At 40.4% G+C, this 19,118-nt stretch overlaps 1 protein-coding gene across 1 annotated transcript in view; it reads left to right on the forward strand.

The window, feature by feature from the left end:
- PYGB (glycogen phosphorylase B) overlaps positions 1–19,118 on the forward strand; it is a 50,595-nt gene extending 31,477 nt beyond the window's left edge. Inside the window, exons 9-20 of the mRNA XM_042442485.1 lie at positions 479–571; positions 2,838–2,984; positions 3,400–3,563; positions 5,737–5,851; positions 9,843–9,944; positions 10,067–10,214; positions 10,478–10,536; positions 10,847–10,988; positions 11,428–11,635; positions 13,716–13,850; positions 14,842–14,908; positions 17,189–19,118. Coding sequence (XP_042298419.1) covers positions 479–571; positions 2,838–2,984; positions 3,400–3,563; positions 5,737–5,851; positions 9,843–9,944; positions 10,067–10,214; positions 10,478–10,536; positions 10,847–10,988; positions 11,428–11,635; positions 13,716–13,850; positions 14,842–14,908; positions 17,189–17,341 — 1,533 coding nt within the window. The 3' untranslated portion in view covers positions 17,342–19,118. The remainder of the gene's footprint in view (positions 1–478; positions 572–2,837; positions 2,985–3,399; positions 3,564–5,736; positions 5,852–9,842; positions 9,945–10,066; positions 10,215–10,477; positions 10,537–10,846; positions 10,989–11,427; positions 11,636–13,715; positions 13,851–14,841; positions 14,909–17,188) is intronic.

The raw sequence follows: 19,118 nt of genomic DNA on the forward strand, positions 1-19,118 counted from the left end.
TCCTCTCTTATTGTCTGTATTCTTAAGGGGAGGGGGAATCTTCATTTGTAATCATGAGGGCTAAAACTTTGCTTTTATAACATATTTAAAGACTCTAAGCTCTCTGCAATCTATGGCAATGATTAGCAAACTTTGATCTATGGTCCCCAAGTCTGCTCCTCTAGGGGTTTTTTGGACTTTAGGTCCTGACTGTTGGCCAAGCTGACTGGGGATTCTGGGACCTAGAGGACCAAACATGTGGACCACTGGTCTGTGGAATACTACAATAAGTGCCAGATTGCCTGTGATTGCAATGATGTAGCTTTCCAGAGCCACCAGTTAGCATTATATACTCCTGTTAGCAAACTGGGAACAGAAATCCACTCACTAGGATTACTCAGGGAGGCTCAGTCCAAATCAAACTGGAATGCATGGTGTCTGAGATCTGATGGACCAACCTTTTTGTACATGTGGAGAGCTTTTACTATCCATTTTATAGGTTGCCATTCAGCTGAATGACACTCATCCAGCGCTCTCTATTCCTGAGCTCATGAGGATCTTTGTTGATGTGGAACACATGGAATGGGACAAGGTGAGGTGGGGAAGGTCTTGAAAAGGACACCGCTGTACTGCACTGGGTTGCAGATTGGTTCTTCTTAACCATTGATAGCACAAAGCAGCCCACCAAAGGGTGGAACTTAATTGTCAGAACTTGGAGAAGTTACTTTTTCAGGGGCAGGAGCGGGAAGCAATGTCTTCAAGCTCTGGCTGGAATGTCACATTTGGTAGAAAACCTCCCTCTTTAGACTATGAGCCATTGTGATATGTTTACTAAAATGGTGTGTGATAAATGAACATTTCTCCATTTATCATAGTCTTCTCCCCAGATAACAAAATGTTAAATGTAAGACGAGGTACAGTTACATTTTAATGATGGTCTGCATCATAGGTGATGAGATGGAAACTGTCCACTGAGATGGGCAGTTGGGGAGCTTTGAGATGGTTTGAGATGGTGGTTTGAAAAACTTCTGGATGCAGCACAAGGTTTTTCTCTGTCTGTTGGCCTTTGTCTCTGGCTCTCGTGAGGCAGACCATGAGGAGGCTGGTTGAGCCGGATAATGGAGTCCAGGCTCTCAGCTATCCAGAAACATCAAGGACTACAAATCCCCTCTGATCTGTGAGTAAGATTAGGAATTCAAAGATATAGCTGTTAGACTGTAGAATCAGTATGCAGAGAGATGGTGTAGCACCTCTGAGACTAACTGAAAGAAAGACGTTGGCAGCATGAACTTTTGAAGACTAAAGTCTACTTCCTCAGATCCATATGCATTATATGATTCTGAGGAAGTAGATTTAAGTCTACAAAAGCTCATGCTGCCAACTTCTTTCTTTAGTTAGTCTTAAAGGTGCTACAAAATCTCTACAAGCTTGTTTTCTGCTGCTCCAGAGATTAGGACACAGAGCAATGGATGCAAGCTATAGATTCTATGTCAACATTAAGAGGAACTTCCTGAAGGTAAGAGCTGTTTAGCAGTGGAATACACTTCCTTGGAGACTGATGGATTTTCCTTCTTTTGAGGTTTTTTAACAGAGGCTGGATGTTCATCTGTTGAGAGTGTTTTGACTGTGTCTTCCTGCACGGCAGGGGGTTGGACTGGATGGCTGTTGAGGTCTCTTCCAATTCTATGGTTCTGTCTGTGGTTATATGGAACCACCAACTCCTTCTGGCTCCCAAGCCTCCAAATATTAACCTGCAAAAATTGGCAGATGACAGCACAGAACACTTGTGGCTGTGCTTAATTTGTTATTTAAGGGTTTAAAGGATTTGTTTCAGGCCTGAAGTAGTCTTTTTTGAGAGACTGAAAAATGGTTGGACATCACGTCTTGTTTCAAATGAAGCCATTTTCTTGACCTAAAATAGGGTCGGGGGGAGCCCTATTTTTTTTTTTCTTGAGGTGTTAGGAAAGTTCACTTAAGGTCTAGGAGATGGCAGAAATGGCCTCTGGACTTTCCAAAACTGCCCATTCCTACACTGTCCTTGTTTCCAGCTGCTTTTCACCTAGCTGGGAAAAGACACTTCACTTAGGAAGAAAACTGTGAAGGAAGGATTGTTAATGTTAAGCAAGTGCAAACCTGATCAGCGGTCTTGTTGGGACACCATATGGGGCCTTCAGTAACAGCAGGATATGCATGTTACTAGATTTATATTAAAAAAGCAAAGGGTCTTGTGGTACCTTTTAAAAAAGACAAGCAAGATTTATTAGGACATAAGAATCATAGACTCCAGTCCATTTCATTTGAGGAAGTAGATGGTAGTCCATTGGAACTTTGTGCCATTATAAATTAATTCAATTTTAAGGTGTCATGAGATGCTTCCTTGATTATTGTTGTTTGTTTTTGTGGTGGTGTTGTGCCTTCAAGTCGTTTCTGACTTAACGGCGACCATATCATGGGGGTTTCCCTTGATTTTGCTGCAACTGATTTACCCTTCTGGATAAGGTTTTTATGTGTTTATGACAATGTTTTATTAGATGCACTGCACCTTAGCTTCCAGAGCAGCTTACAAATCTTTTTTTTTAATCTACAATTTAAAAATACAATAAAAAGAGATTTGTCAGATTTTTAATAAATAAATAAATAAATCCAAAAACACATAAGCTATTCAGTGACTTTAGCACTTGCTAATTTGCTTAGTATTTGGTTGCTGCACACATGCAGCAGCTGGGGAGGGGGGAGGGCTTCACCATACCTGGCTTGGTGGACATAAGATGCTGCTGTGGTTTGAATGCTCCCAGTATCATATTCAGGCTGGAGGCCCCTATCTTACTTCTGTTCCCTCATTTGTTTTTTGGTTCTAGGCCTGGGAAATCACAAAGCGGACCTGTGCATACACCAACCACACGGTGTTGCCTGAAGCTCTGGAGCGTTGGCCTGTTTCTATGTTTGAGAAGCTTCTGCCAAGACACTTGGAGATCATTTATGCTATCAACCAAAAACATCTGGATGTAAGTTGCCTGAATGTGACCAGAACATTTACTGGGCCAGATGGGCTGAAAAGCTTAAAGGCAAGCAAGGGCAGGGTCAGTCTATACGTGTGACAAGATGTGCATTCTCCAAGTCAGCACTTTTACAACAGCGATGTATTCAACTCTTTTACTCCAAATCTCAAGTCCTTGGAAGATATTTTCAAGTCAAGTCTCAAGTGAAAATATGCATGTATTACACCAGTTTCTAGGATATTGAACTGTTATTTCTGACATTTAAATTAGCAGTGTTGGTGGTGGGAAAATAATACGTTAAGTTCACATCATGACAAAATTAAAGAAATTCATCAACACTTTTAGACATAGCAAGTATGTAAAATGGACCCAGTGTGAGACATTTTGATTACTGACAGTGGTATTTATGTCTCGTTGACAGCATGTGGCTGCCCTCTATCCTGGAGACGTTGACCGCCTGCGACGAATGTCTGTGATTGAAGAAGGAGACTGCAAGAGGATTAATATGGCCCATTTGTGTGTCATTGGCTCTCATGCAGTCAATGGGGTGGCCAGAATTCACTCGGAGATTGTGAAGAATTCTGTGTGAGTGTCGCTTGGTCTTTTGTGCTTTAGAAAACAAGCAGTTAGCCTCAGGGCTGTTCAAACAGAAAATAGCACAGGCCAGTGAAGGCTTTCCAAGGATCTAAGAGCAAAGCACATTTCTTACCTTCTCAAGCATGGCACTGCTGTCATTGCAAATGTATTTTTTTTTCTGGAACCCCCCTCCAAACTTCCCACAGAAATGACTTTAAAAGGCCTCCCTTAATACAGACTTTCTGAATTAATACTATAATCCCTTGGGAATTCTAGGTCATCTCGAAGGGGAAGTGTGCTGAAGCTTTTTGAAAATCTGTATGAGGCTTTTATCACTTTAACAATAGGCTGTGTTTTGGTCATTGTGTAGAAAGTAAATCAGAAGGAGAGTTTGTACAGTCAGCTAAAAAAAAAAAAGAATTTCTTGACAGTGTTCAAGTACACAATCCCCCACCAGCACTGTTATATGATCCAATCCAGAAAGATCGCTTCCATTTTATAGAATCACAGGCTTTAGAGTTGGAATTCAGAAACATAGCTTTGTCTGAGGAAGTAAATGTAGAGGCTGAGCAGACAGGCCAGGATAGTATTGGCCTCCATATTCACTTGGGTCGTTCTCTGGGTCAACATGGGCACAGGTGGGTGTTTAGACACCTGTCCCTGTGCTGACCCAGGACCCACTACTGTCTTGCACCTCTTACCTTTGTTGTTATTACTGCAAGTGAATAGACTACCATTGCTGCTTCTGAAGCAGAAACAGGAGGCCTGGCTGCAAGAATTTTCTTCCTGCTTAGAGAAAGTCTTAGAAAACTACACAGTTTTTGAATACTATTTATAGTTCTATTCAAATTCTATTTGTAGAACACTATTCTTGACAAAAATTTGCATGTGGTTGCTTTATGCATAAAGTATTTTCTGTGGAGAAAATAATATGTTGTTTCCTGCACAGAAGATGCTGCTTTCTGTGCAAACTTTCATGTGCATATTTTGAGCAGAATAAGTGCTCACTACAGCATTTTCTGCACAGAGAATAAAATGAGGATATGAAAATTTTGTGTAGAATAAATCCTGTATTCTAAATTCCAGGATTCTTGGTGTCAGTGTTTCTTGATACTTCAGAAGCATGTTTTTCAATCATTTTCTGAATATTTTTAAATATTCTTTCCACTGCTGACTCTGACAGATGACCATCGAGCCTCTGCTTAAAAATCTCCAGCATAGGAGAGCTTGCCACCATTAGTGACACTATTTTCCACTATTATAAAAAGCTTTCACTATAAGGAGGTTTCTTCTAATATTAGTCAAAGCCTGCTTCCTTGCCTTTGCTATCCATTTGTTTTAACTTGCCTTAGGAAATGAGAAAAAACAAGTTCCACCTTCTGTAGCTCTTCAGATATTTGAAAACAGATACAGTTTATCCTCCATGTCCAAGGATTCTTTATCCACAGATTCCATTATTCACAGCTTGAAAATATCCAAAAGATACAAATTCCAAAAAGCAAACCTTGATTTTTCCACTGTGTATAAGGGACACTATTTTACAACACATTATATTTAATGGGACTTGAGTATATATGGATTTTGGCATCCATGGGGAGTCCTGGAACAAAACTTTAGTGGATACCAGGGGTTCACTGTATTATGTCTTCACCTTAACTTTTTCTTCTCCAAATTAAACACACCCAGCTTTTTCAGCCATTCCTCTTAGAACTTGGTTTACAGACCTCTTACCATCCTGGTCACTGGGCTTTGTTTAATTCATCTGCTCCTGACCTAGGTTTCACCAACTTTGTCAAAAATAGTTCCCATCACCCCCAGATCGCATGATCAATGGCTATGAAAGCTGGGGATTATTGGAGTTGCAATCTAATATTTGGTGTGCCCTGTTTGAGAAATACTGTTTTGATTTGTCATAGAAATGTGCATAGAATTGGGCACAATCCTCCAGTTGTAATTTGAACAATGCAGAATTGAAACTCTTCTTTCTTATACTCTGGACATGGTACTTCTGTTAATGCATCCAAAACTGCATTTACTTTAATTTTTCTTTTTTCTTTCTTTCTTTTTTAGTAGCTGCTTTGCCCCACTCTGTGATTCTGCTCATTGTTATAGTCTATTTTTAACCAACACATTGACTTATGTAGTATATTTTTCAAAATGTCTTGTGATCTGTTCCTTTTAGATTCAAAGACTTCTATGATATAGAGCCGGAGAAGTTTCAGAACAAGACAAATGGGATCACTCCTCGACGATGGCTCCTGTTGTGTAACCCAGGACTCTCTGATGTCATTGTGGAGGTAAATCATCAGAGAAAAACGTCAGCTAATAGGAATAATGCCTGTTTGTTTACGGTGGAAGTTGTTGCAATCAGAATGCATCAGACATGGGGGGAAAGGCATGGGGGAGATTGCATTGAGGAGCAAGGGTTTAATGGAGCAGATGAACAAGACCTTTTTCATCAGTGGAGTAGTGAAACCAGGACTCACTGGGTTAAAGCCCTGGGATTTTTTGATTAGCAGGAATAATGACATTATCTGCCACCACCACTCTTGAACTTCCCAGTTCTTCCAAGAGTACTTGAGTACTCCACAGTACTGGACAAAAAAAAAAAGGATTTTTTCAACCATACTGGATTATTATGGTATATCTTTGCTGAGTTGAATCTCCTTTATCCAGCATTCCAAAATCCAAAATATTCAAAAATCCAAAATTGTCCACATGGGTGGCTAAGATAGTGACACTTTTGCTCTCTGGTCGTTCAGTGTATACAAACTTTGTTTTGTGCACAAAATTATTAAATATACTGTGTATAAAATTACCTTCAAGCTGTGTGCATAAGGTGTATATGAAACATAAATGAATTTTATGTTTAGACTTGGGTCCCATCACCAAAATATCTCATGTATATGCAAATATTCCAAAGTCCGGGGGGAAAAATCCAAAATCTCAAATACTTCTGGTCCTAAGCGTTTTGAATAAGGGAGATTCAACTTGTAATCCAAAGCATTCTGGAATGGTTTGGTTTTGAGTAGACAAGGCCCATTACGTTTACAAGAGACCTGCTCCTGGTAGAGATAAAGACTGCTAGACTTTTTCAAGTCAACACAGCAGCTTGCATTTCCTATCAATATAAAGTGTGTGTCATCATGAAGGCCTGTCTTTCAAAACAGCAGTGCTTTTCAGACAATACAAAAGAATTGGCTGGAAATTTATTTGCTTTTTGGCACATTTTATAATGTTGAAGTACCGTATTTTCCTGCGTATAAGGCGACTTTTGAACACTGAAAAATCTTCTCAAAAGTCAGGGGTCGTCTAATGCGCCAGATACAGATAGATAATCTTGGGCTTTTTATTTTCTTGCTGCCAAGAGTAGAGTACATTATGCCACAAAACCCACCCCTTTCCCTTTGGCCGAGAGTCTGGCAAAATTGCAGAAGCCGGCGGCGGCGGCGCCATCCCCGCTCTGCCTCTTCTTCTTCACACAGAAAGGGAAGCGCTGGACTACAATTCCCAAGAAGCTTGGGCACCGCAAATAGCACGGCAGAGGATGAGGCTGCCTGGGCTGGGTGGGGAGGAGAGGGCTAGCTAGTTTGGTAGGTGCCTTACAAAATCAGGGTATCAGCTCAGAATGGCGGTGGACCTACCAGGCGCCTCCTTCCCTCCCTTCTTCCTTTCCGCAGTGAGCCTCACCTCTTTGTCTCCTCCGTTCTCCTCAGGTCCTCCTTCAGATGGGACTCCTGGGGGAGTTTGCTGGGAATGTTCTCAGAGAAGGATTGCGAGAGAGAAGTGAGTGGAGGCTCTTTTAAGGGACTTTGGACTTCACCTCCCAGAAGCCCAGGCTATTGGCCAACATGGCTGAGGCTTCTGGGAGCTGGAGTCCAAAATCTCTTAAAGGGAACAGTTTGGGGACTATAATATTATATATCAATGGTCCCCAAACTCTGCTGTTCAAGAGCAAACTCTGCTTTTTAAGGGGATTTAAACATTTTTAAGGGGTTAAGGATTTAAGGCAGTGCTTCCCAAACTTTGGTCCTCCAAGGGCTTGAGACTTCAGCTCCCAGAGGCCCCAGCTAAACTGGCAAACAGTCAGGAATTCAGGGAGAGGAAGCCCAAAATATCTAGAGCCCAAAGTTTGGGAAACATTGCTATAGGCTACAATGCTCCCCAAACTCTGCTTTTTAAGGGGATTTTGGACTTCAACTCCCAGAATCCCAGGCTATTGGCCAACATGGCAGAGGCTTATGGGAGATGAGGTCCAACATCTCTTCAAGGGCACAGTCTGGGGACCACTGCATAGGGCAAAAGATAACCTCTTGGGTTCTTCAGTACATGTCTTTTAAGGTTTAGAATCATAGAATCGTAGAGTTGAAAGAGACCACAAGGGCCATCCAGTCCAACCCCATTCTGCCATGCAGGAAATCTCAATCAAAACATCCCCAACAGATAGCCATCCAGCCTCTGCTTTAAAGCCTTCCAAGGAAGGAGACTCCACTACACTTCGAGGGAGTGTGTTCCAATGTGCAACAGCACTTACTGTCCCTTAGTTCCTCCTAATGTTGAGGTGGAATCTCTTTTCCTGTAGCTTGCATCCATTGTTCTGGGTCCTAGCCTCTGGAGCAGCAGCAAACAAGCTTGCTCCCTCTTCAATGTGACACCCTTTCATGTATTTAAACAGGGTTATCCTATCCCCTCTTAACCTTCTCTTCTCCAGGCTAAACATACCCAGCTCCCTAAGTCGTTCCTCAAAGGGATCATGGTTTCCAGACCCTTCACCATTTTAGTCGCCCTCCTTTGGACACATGGCTCCAGTTTCTCAATGTCCTTTTTGAATTGTGGTGCCCAGAACTGGACATAATATTAATTAAAAATTAATTTTAAAAAAACCCCAAAGATGCACTTTGCACAATTCCTTTTGCTTCAGGGACTCAACGGTTCCACAGTATTTTATCCTCTCAGCATTCCTGTCAGGTAGATCAGGCTGGTGCAGTGGCTTGAGTGTTGGACTTTGGTTCAAAACACACTACAGAAATAATGCACTTTGAGACTGCTTTGACTGCCCTGGCTCAGTGCTGGCTAAGTGACAGTTTTCCTGCTAAGCACCTGCATGTCATAACCATTTGAATTAAAATTACTACCACATTGAAATCAAATCTGATGTTTTTTTAATTTTTATTTGGTGTGCGTTGGAAGAGTTAGGGTTATATAAGTGTGTTGCCTTATACGGTGAGTATATCACAAACTCTATATTTTAACTGGAAAAGTTGGGGGTCGTCTTATACGCCCAGTTGTCTTATACACCGGAAAATACGGTATCTCTTTGTGCCTCGGTTGCCTCAAAGATGGTCATTGAGAACAAAGAGAGCCTTGCTTGACTACTCTTGTTTTGTGGTTGTCTGGCCAATAGGGGACTTTTCTATTTACTTTTTTTTTTTAGTTGAGAAGCATACATGGCTTTGTCATCCTTGAAACACCCACTTTGTGAGGTGGTTCAGGCAGAGATAGAGTGATTGTCCTGTAATGCCCTCTGACTTTCATGCAGGTAGTTCAGGCAGAAGTAAAGTGACTGTCCAATGATGGCCAATGAGTTTCATGGCAGAGTGGCTACTTGACCAGCCTCTGACTTCTTCCAAATGAATAGAATTGTATATGTTCTGAATCCAATTCCCAGAACAGATTCAACAGAATAGATTTCTTTAAATAGATTCTAACTGAACCTCGGAGCAGATTGACATGGAACCAACCAGCTACCACTAGATGTTTGAACCTAGATCTTGCTATGGGCTGCACTCTCACTCTCCCTCTTTGATAGATGCCCTCTGGAACTCCTTGGATGAAATGAGGGATATAAATGTTGTAATCCAGTAAATAAATAAGTGCATGTTCTTGGTAGAAGGACCAACAGTACTTCTGTAGTTTATGAAATTGCAGTGCAATCGTGCAGTTTATGTTAATTAGCTAGCTGAGTTGAATGCTTAAATCTGGGTTAAGCGGATGGCTAATACAATTGCCAACCACTCCTGATATTTAGGCTTATTTATAGAACATTCAGCCATATTTCCTCAAAGTGTTACAGCTTTGTTGTCATATCTCAGCCAGATTTTGTCGAGAGATTCTGGGGATTTCAGTCCGAGAAAATGGTTGCAGGGTCTCCTTTTGAAGGACAAATCTTGTCCTTGGTCATGTGGTGCAATTTTCAATTGCCACAGTAGTGAAGATATATGTAGTAGTCATGTAAAAATATGTATAGCAATATTGTCAACTATGGTTTCTTTTTTTTTAATACCATAGAGAATTGGGGAAGATTTTTTGACTAATCTGAGCCAACTAAAGAAGCTGCTGGACTTTGTTGATGATGAGGCCTTTATCAGAGATGTAGCCAAAGTTAAACAGGTAATGATGTGCTTTGGAGAAAGAAAAAGAAAAAAATAAATACATCCCAGCTTGGATCATGTCTGTGATTTCTTCTTATATGTCCTTATCCAAAACATCAACCTTGACTTTCTATTTGCCAGGAGAACAAGCAGAAGTTCTCAGCCTACTTGGAGGAACAGTACAAGGTGAAGATCAACCCTTCCTCTATGTTTGATGTGCATGTCAAGAGAATTCATGAATACAAAAGGCAGCTCCTGAATTGCCTACATATTATCACTCTTTACAACCGTGAGTATTTCATCTAAGAAAGCTATAACTTACAGGCTTTTAAATGCTTTTTGTTGGTGATAGTAATAGCAATAAATAAAGATAATAATACAAACTACTACTACTACTGTTGGTAGTAGTATTTCCCCTGTTGATGTAGTAAGCTAACTTACCAGGAAGACAGCATGATCCTCTCTCAATCTTTCTCCTTTGGGTATATAGAGAGTGCTTTGCTATTATTGTATTAAAAATCCTCCTCTTTTTAATTGTATTTCTCTTTTCAGGTATCAGGAAAGATCCCAAAAAGTCCTATGTGCCAAGAACTGTTATGATTGGAGGAAAGGTAAGGGACAGCTCAGGATAGCATTTCCAAAACTTCAAGTATCTCATTCACATTTTCCCTTCTTTCCTTTTGTTACCGCAAGTTAACATGGGGGCATATTTTACAAGTATGTTCCAAGAATTCTGCAGATACAATGGATTGCTAAAAAGACCAATAAATGGCTTCTAGAGCAAATCAGGCCTGAACTTTCCCTAAAAGCATAGATAACTAAACTGATACTGTCATATTTTGGCCATACCATGAGAAGACATCTTTCCACAGGTCCCTTTTCATCAGCAGATGTTTTTTTCACCCATTTGTCTACCTCCAGGCTGCTCCTGGCTATTACATGGCAAAGATGATTATCAAATTGATCACATCCATTGGAGATGTTGTCAACAATGACCCTTATATAGGAGATAGGTTGAAAGTTATCTTTTTGGAGAACTACAGAGTGTCCCTTGCAGAAAAAGGTAAGATTATTTGGGATGGGGATTATTAGCCTAACTTCATGGTCTTTCATGCAAAAATGATTCATTGATGATTCATTGTTACAAGCACAAGAAATGTACAAAGTGTGGTACATTTGGGACAACTGAGTTGCACCATGTAAGCCATCATACAATTTGTTTTATTTATTGATTAGATATTTTGGTTAGTTAAATTTTCTTTCTCATGGCAGTTTTTCTCCTTCCCACTTCATCCTCACAATAGTCCTGTGAGGTAGGTCAGGCTGAGAGAGTGGCTTGTCCAAGTTCATCTAATGAGTCTCACAGTTGAGTGGGGACTTCAGCTGGGATTTTCTGAGTCCCCACCCAACATTCTAACCACTACACTACCTATAGGTACAAAAAGTGTGGTAAAAAGGAGAATTTTTTTTTACTCAGATTATTTTTCCCCCTTCCATCCCAGTGATTCCTGCTGCAGATCTGTCGGAACAAATCTCCACGGCTGGGACTGAGGCTTCGGGAACCGGAAACATGAAGTTTATGCTTAATGGTGCCCTCACCATTGGGACCATGGATGGTGCCAATGTGGAAATGGCTGAGGAAGCTGGAGAGAACAATCTGTTCATTTTTGGCATGCAAGTGAATGAAGTGGAAGCGATGGATAAGAAAGGGTTTGTAACAGATAGACACAGGCTATAGACAGCTAAGACAGATACTTCCATGGAATGAGAAGAGTTTCCCCTTTCTTGCTATGGAGTGTTTCTCACTCTTAACTTGTTACACAGACAAAATTGTGGAAGATTGCAAGGAGCTAGGACATGTTGGAATCTTAATAACTCCTGTATTGTTTTGTTTTTAAATGACCAGAAAATGAGTTGATCTGGTGATGGTGAGAGCTAGAATACACACTGTCAATGAAAAAGAGCTTTTAGAAACTGAATAATGTTTTTGAAATAGTATCATCATGTATGAAAACAAATAAATGGAGAACCTTTGATTTGGCAGATATTTTGAAGTACAATTCCTATAACCCACTCACACCAGTCCCAACCAAAAATACCTTAGGTATGGTGGAGAAATCCACATGGGTTTCTACTAATTACTCTTCATAAGTTCTATTTTATTAAGTACTGGGAAACCTTTTCTACAGGCATAGGCAGACTCAAAGATTGCAGGATGTCCATTGTTGTTGTTGTTTCGAAAATCATATCTGAAGCAGGCATATGCTTATGACTTAAGGAACAGGATGATCTGCCTGGGAATTTGGGAGCAGTATCACTTACATGTCCTTAACACATCCAAATCCACTCCTAAAGTTCTCCCAATAATTTTTTCTCAGCAATGTAAGAGAAAATAAGCTTTTTTGTTTCTTTCTGGTTTTAGACAGTAGGAAGCAGAGCTTTGGAAAGGGAAATTTTTTTAATCATCTCCCAGAATGAATTGGGAAATTCAGGGCTGAAAAGCCACTTTTCAAAAGTTGATATGAAAGCAAAAACTTTTGCTGATCTACAAATTGTCCCAAAATTTCTGGATAGACTGTAAGATAAACTTGCTCCTCTTAGGGCTTAAAAATTGGAGCATTAACAACAACAACAACATTTATTTATAATGCCCTTTCCTCCAAAGGGCAGAACATCAAGCATATAGAGACAAAGACAAAACATAACTCTAAATATATATAAAATCCCTAACATCCCACCGACCTCTGCCTTACCATTTCCTGTCAAGGAGACAGCCTTAGGCACAATTTAGCAGCTTAATCTGGGGATTCAAACAGGAAGGTTTTCAACCCCTTATGAAAACAGATGAGATCCTCCTCTAGGTTGGAAGTCCAAAGGAAGACTTTTCCATGGATGTGGAGCCAGATCTTAAAAGGTTTACAGCCTTGACAGAGCTGTGTGTTGCCTATAGGTGTTGCCTATAAGGTACATACCATGCTAACTGATCTGCCAAGTACTGGGGTAGATTAGAGCACAGAGCCCTAAATAAGAGAATCAAAAGTTTTAAATGGGCCCTGGCCCAAGTCAGTGAATGAATTATTAATGAACTGAAGACAGCAGTTATTTTTATAATAGCACAATGCTGGTCAGATGTCATCATTCAAACTGAGCTGTTGTTTTTATTGTTATTATTAGTAAGCTTTATTTATATAGCACTGTAAATTTACACAGCACTGTACATACAATCAATTAAAATAGATAAAATAAACCTGCCTATGGCATACATTTTACAAAAATAATTAAATATAATACTTATTAGTACATGTTTAACATTCAATAAAATAAGGCAGACAACAAATTAAAATAACATTAGATAACAATCATGTAATGCCTGGGAATGCTTCCCTGAACAGTATTGTTACTGATCATTTATAGCAGTTTTTTAAAATCTATTCAGCAGTAGCTATAACAGATCATAGGAAGATATTAGCTAATCATTACACTTTTAAAAACTCTGCTAGGGAATCAGTCTTTGCCAATCTACTGCAAATCACCCCAAAATCTCTGAACAGACTCGGTGGTCTACCTTTTTTCCTAACCCTGCCTTCCTAAGAATTAGACTCTACACCCCTTTGGTTTGATTTCTGTGTCCACTTTAACACTCCTCCCTGAATTCTTTCCAGTGTGTCCATAATTTTTGTCCATTTGATGGAAAGATATAAGTTAGTTTCTCTGAGCGGATTATGGAAAGTAACATTTTTTTAACCAGAGGTCCGGGGAAGGTTGACAGTATCTTTGTTTTCTCATTCAGGTACAATGCTAAGGAATACTATGATAGGATCCCAGAGCTCAAACAAGCTATTGATCAAATTAGTAGTGGCTTCTTCTCACCAGATGATCCAGGGCGCTTCCGAGATGTTGTCAACATGTTGATGTATCATGACAGGTGAGAGTTGTCAATGAAAAACCACTGCAGTGCACTAGGAGAGAAGTTCTTGTATTGAGCAGCCCCAGTCCATTCTATGGAGGATCTGAAGGATGCCCTTCTCCAAAGCACTGCCTCATTCACCCTCCCAGTTGGAAAGGGAATCAGTGAAGAGGAATCACTGCACTGTATTTGATAATTGATAGCCGAAAACATTAGGAAGAACGTCTTTATTGTAAGAGCTGCTCAACAGTGGAACAGACTGCCTCAGAAAATGGTGAACTCTCCTCCTTTGGAGATCTTTAAACAGAGGGGATGGTCATCTTTCAGGAATGCTTTAGTTGTATATTCCTGCCTGGCAGAAGGTTGTACTAGATGACACTTCCAGTCCTTTCCAGTTCTATGAGTCTGTGAAAACATGGTGGTTTCCTTCAAATGCACACTTGGTAGAATGATGAAGGGTGCACAAAGCAACATCTACCATGCATAGGCAAAACCAGAAATGGCCATCAGGTGAAGGGCCAGATAATATTAGGAGAAGAGAGGAGCTGGAAGGGCTTTAAGCTCCACCTCAGTCTCATCCAACTGATTCCATGGGGCATGTAAAGTCATGTAGATACATACAAAATTCATGTTAAATGGTCTAAGTCAGGAGAATTTTTTAAGGAAAGGTCAGGATAAAAATGTCTAAAATAAACTAAAAATAAACTACATCAGAAAGTAGATCAAAGTCTAATTCTTACTTAGGAGAACATTAGCCTGGCTGACTAAAAGGAGCTGATCATACAAACCATTCTGGGCAGAGTACCCCAGAGATGAAGAACAACCACAGAACAATCCCTGTTGTTTCACCACACTGAAGGCAGTGATATTCAGCACAGGGGCTCGCTTTTCAATTGTAAAGTCAGGGAGAGGATAACATAATGGACAGAGCTTTTATGCATGTTCCTTTGTGCTCTGTCTTTCTAGATGAGAAAAAAACTCAGTGCTCACAATTGCTTCTTTGTTTCAGGTTTAAGGTGTTTGCTGATTATGAAGCTTATATCAAGAGTCAAGGTCAGGTGGACCAGCTTTATATGGTAAGGCTGGCCTTTGACAAAGGCCATTTGAATTAATTTCTGGCTGACAGAATCTTAGTGATGCCTCTGGTATTCTAGTATGAGCCAAGGGGGTAAAAGGAACGTGTCATTTTGATATTTGAAACTGGAATGGTTGTGATGTATCTCTACAGGCACCTTTGCAGGATCTGGTAAGTTTCCAAAATGGCAACTGATGTCATAGGCAGAAACACATATCAGCAAATCAGATAAAGAAGCCCAGATGTATACAAATAGTACCTTTATTGTACTCAGAGCTTAGAAAACTTACTTTTGCAGTAGTGTCAATACTGGCTGGGAGATTCTGTCTGTTGTAATACAAAGAAGCAACATTTTCAAGTTCTGTACCAATGTAGATGATGTATTTGAATTCATGCAAATCCAAAGTAAGAGATATTATACAGTAAACCACAAGCTACATAATTCCCATAGAACCAGGCACCTTGTAATTTTTGTATAGATTCACAGACCATAATTGAAATTAATTTCCCACAAAGCTGCAAATTTAAAAGATTATAGTTATTCTGGTGGACCAAGTCTTCTGAAAAAGACAAGTTGGAATCATAGGGCTTGTCTACATGGACAAATTACTCTGAATTTCCCCCAGGCTTGCTGAATCCTGTTTACATGATGCACAGCCAAAACCCAAATTGGATGCCGACTGATGCCTTCCTGATGCCTGCACCCAATTTGGGGTTACCTCCCCCTAACCTGCATTAAAATAACTCATCTTTTGGTGTGTTTTTGGCTCTCTCTGCTGTCATAGCAGTGCCTGCCATCATTCTTGGTCCCTGTAAGCCACCTGGCATGGCTGCTGCAGGCATGAGTTGCTCTGAGATCAGAACAAGGCACTCAACTTCAATATCATGGCTGGGCACCTTGTTCTGACCTCAGCACAACGACAGGTGATGAATGGGGATCCTGTTGGACGGTGCCTGTTATTTGCTGCAAGAGTAAAAAAACCCACAGCAAGAGTGTCTAATTCTGAGCACTACAATTCAAAAAGGATGTTGAGAAGCTGGAATGTGTCCAGAGGAGGGCAACCAAAATGGTGAAGAGTCTGGAAACCATGCCCTATGAGGAGAGACTTAGGGAACTGAGTATGTTTAGCCTGGAGAAAAGAAGGTTAAGAGGTGATATGATTGTCCTGTTTATATAGTTGAAGGGGTGTCATATTAAAGATGGAGCAAGATTGTTTTTTGCTGCTCCAGAGAATAAGATCCAAAGCAATGGATGCAATCTGCAGGAAAAGAGATTCCATCTCAACATTAGGAGGAATTTCCAGACAGTAAGAGCTGTTCAACAGTGGAGCACACTCCCTCAGATGTGGTGGAGTCTCCTTTTTTGGAGGTCTTTTAACAGAGGCTGGATGGCCATCTGTTGATTGTGTGTTACTGCATGGCTGGTTGGACTGGTTGGTCCTTGTGGTCTCTTCCAACTCCCCTGTGATTTTATGACTGTAAGAGAGAGCAGATAACGGGTGAATTCAGGCGTGATTTGGGTCATAATTCTCCAGGAGCATCGTCAGATACTCTGGCAAGAGAAGATAAGCCTATAGAGAACTGATATACAGTGGGCCCTCCACATTCACTGGGATTAGGGACACAGGACCCCTGTGAAAGTGGAAAAACCGCAAATTGAAAAAACATTTTTTTTTACCTGAGAGAATACCTCTCTAGGAATCTCTGGTCCTCTAGTATAACTCTGTGGTCAACCTTTTGCAGAGGTTGACCATAGAATTGCATTGGAGGACCTACAAATGCCCAGAGAAGTCTCTAGGAATTGCTAGATTCTTTACTTTCAGCTTTGGTGAAAGTGACCATAGAGTCATTCTGGAGGACCTAGATATTCCTAGAGAGGACATATTAATCAAATCTGTGAATAATCAAATCTGCAAAAACTGCTAATGTGGAGGGCCAACTATAGTTAAAGTGGCTGATATTTAAAACAGCCTATTTACTATTGCTTTGTAGCAAAATGCAGCTATTTGTATGCATTTGGGTTTCTCTCTTTGTTGATCATTGTGTTCAGAGTATGACAGTACATATTCTTATCTTTGGATCTTTTACCAGAAGCAAACTCACAGGAACCTGAAGAGGCGGCAAAACTAGAACTTGGAAAAATTGAGTGGCCAACCTTTTGGTACACTGGTTGGTTGGTTGGTTGGTTGGTTGGTTGGTTGGTTGGTTGGAAAATTGGCATTGTGTCAGCTGGAGTTGCATTACTGAATCTTCATGGATTCCTTGCATGTTTTCTTCCTAGAATTCTAGAGAGTGGACTAAAAAGGTCATCAAGAACATTGCATGTTCTGGCAAGTTTTCCAGCGACAGGACAATTACCGAGTATGCCAGAGAGATCTGGGGAGTGGAGCCTTCTGCTGTGAAGATTCCTCCACCCAACATACCCAGGGAGTGAATCCACGTGAAGAGGTGCATGCAAACACCCTGGTTGGTTTGCCACTAAGGCACTCCTGCTTCCCAATGAATTTTCCACAGATGAATTCAAACGTCCATTCGTACCACCCCTTGATTGTCTCATATTTCTAAAGACATGGTGGTTATTTGAAATGAAGGCAACTAGTGTTCTAGATGTACTTGGTCAAAGAAGAAAGAGTTGACCAAAACCTTGTTGGCCATGACAAGGTTCAAGATTTAAAGCACTGGGCTCAAGCAGGGAAAATGAAATAAGGCCCTTCTTTCTGTTCAAAATCCTGTTTAACAAATGCATTTCATGTGCATGCTATGTATTTCAGGAAGTACTCAAGTTTCTCAACTTCTGTTCCAGCAGCAGTCCTTTCCATTTAATGGATTAATAGATGCCTGTGCCAAGGATTGGATGCCATAGAGATTTTGAAAGGTTGGCTGGGATCCTTCTATGACCCACAAATATGTACTTTCCAAAATATATTTGAAAAATGTCGGTTCTTTCCGTCATTCAAAACCTTACAGACCCCAAACAGTTCTCATTAACCTGTAACAATTTTGAATTATTTATTTGCATAAGCTGGTAAAAGAAAAATCAGTGTACATTTTGAAGTGTGTGAATATTGAAGGTTGTTGTTGTTGTCACCATAGGACAGAAGGCCCATTAAGCATAGGAACTATTAAACGAATGATGGGAAACACATAACCGTCCAGTTGTTTTTGAATTGCAGCTTCCATTATCCCTAGGCAGTATAGCCAATGGTGTGAAGGATTATGGATGTTGCAGCCCAAGAACACCTGAAAGAGTTATATAGGACTCCATCCCTAAGTAGGCTACCAGCCATAATCTCTGGCTCACTCAGTGCCTGATTGTCCATAGAGCAAGCATCAAAACAAAAACAACAGTGGTGAGGTTCCTCTTGAAATGTTACTGTGCTTGGTTTATGAGCAACATTTAGTTTGGAGGCGTCACACATTGTGCAGGCTTGTTGTAGGATATGCCACAAGGGGGCATTTATGGCACTTTTGGACAGAGGAGTATACTTGTTCCACTTCCTACCCGGTAGTGTCCATGCATCATTACTGTTTCCTTATGTCATATTCCTACCTTGAAGGGAATATCCTGATAGCTTGAGTTCTCATTTCAAATATTAGTAACCATCTTTCTTGTGTCTGGACCAATGCTTACAACCCAGGGTTGATGTGCATCTACAGGTGCTGGGGCAATTCAGTTAGAGAAGTGTTTGATCACAGCTGGCTTTAGAAGAGTGACTTAATTTGCACATTAATACAAAATATCAAGCTCTGAAATGAATGTACATGCCTATAAACTTCCAGAATCAGAGGGTTAATTAAAAGTGCTGTTCTCCTGTCAAGGTATGACTAGTGGAGAAATATATTTAGTTAATATATTAGTTTCAGGAAGTGTTGAAGCACACTCTGTGAAGTGTTCATAGTTTTATTTTTCTTCTGCTTCTCAAACTAATTATTAGGGTCACTTCACACTCCTAAGCCACAGGTGGAAAAGGTTTAAGTAGATTGTGAAAGCTGAACAGTAAAGAAAGCTAATAGGAAGAGAATCAACTCATTTGAAATGTGGTGCTGAAAAAGGATTCTGCAGATATCAGAAACTGCTAAGAAGACAACTAAACAGGTCCTAGAGCAAATCAAGCCTAAACTCTCTCCCTAGAAGCCAAGATGACTAAACTGAGACTGTTGTACTTTGGCCATATCATCAGAAGACATGACTCATTAGAAAACACAATAAT

This window comes from Sceloporus undulatus, chromosome 1 (genome assembly GCF_019175285.1).
Source record: "Sceloporus undulatus isolate JIND9_A2432 ecotype Alabama chromosome 1, SceUnd_v1.1, whole genome shotgun sequence".
NCBI lineage: Eukaryota > Metazoa > Chordata > Lepidosauria > Squamata > Phrynosomatidae > Sceloporus > Sceloporus undulatus.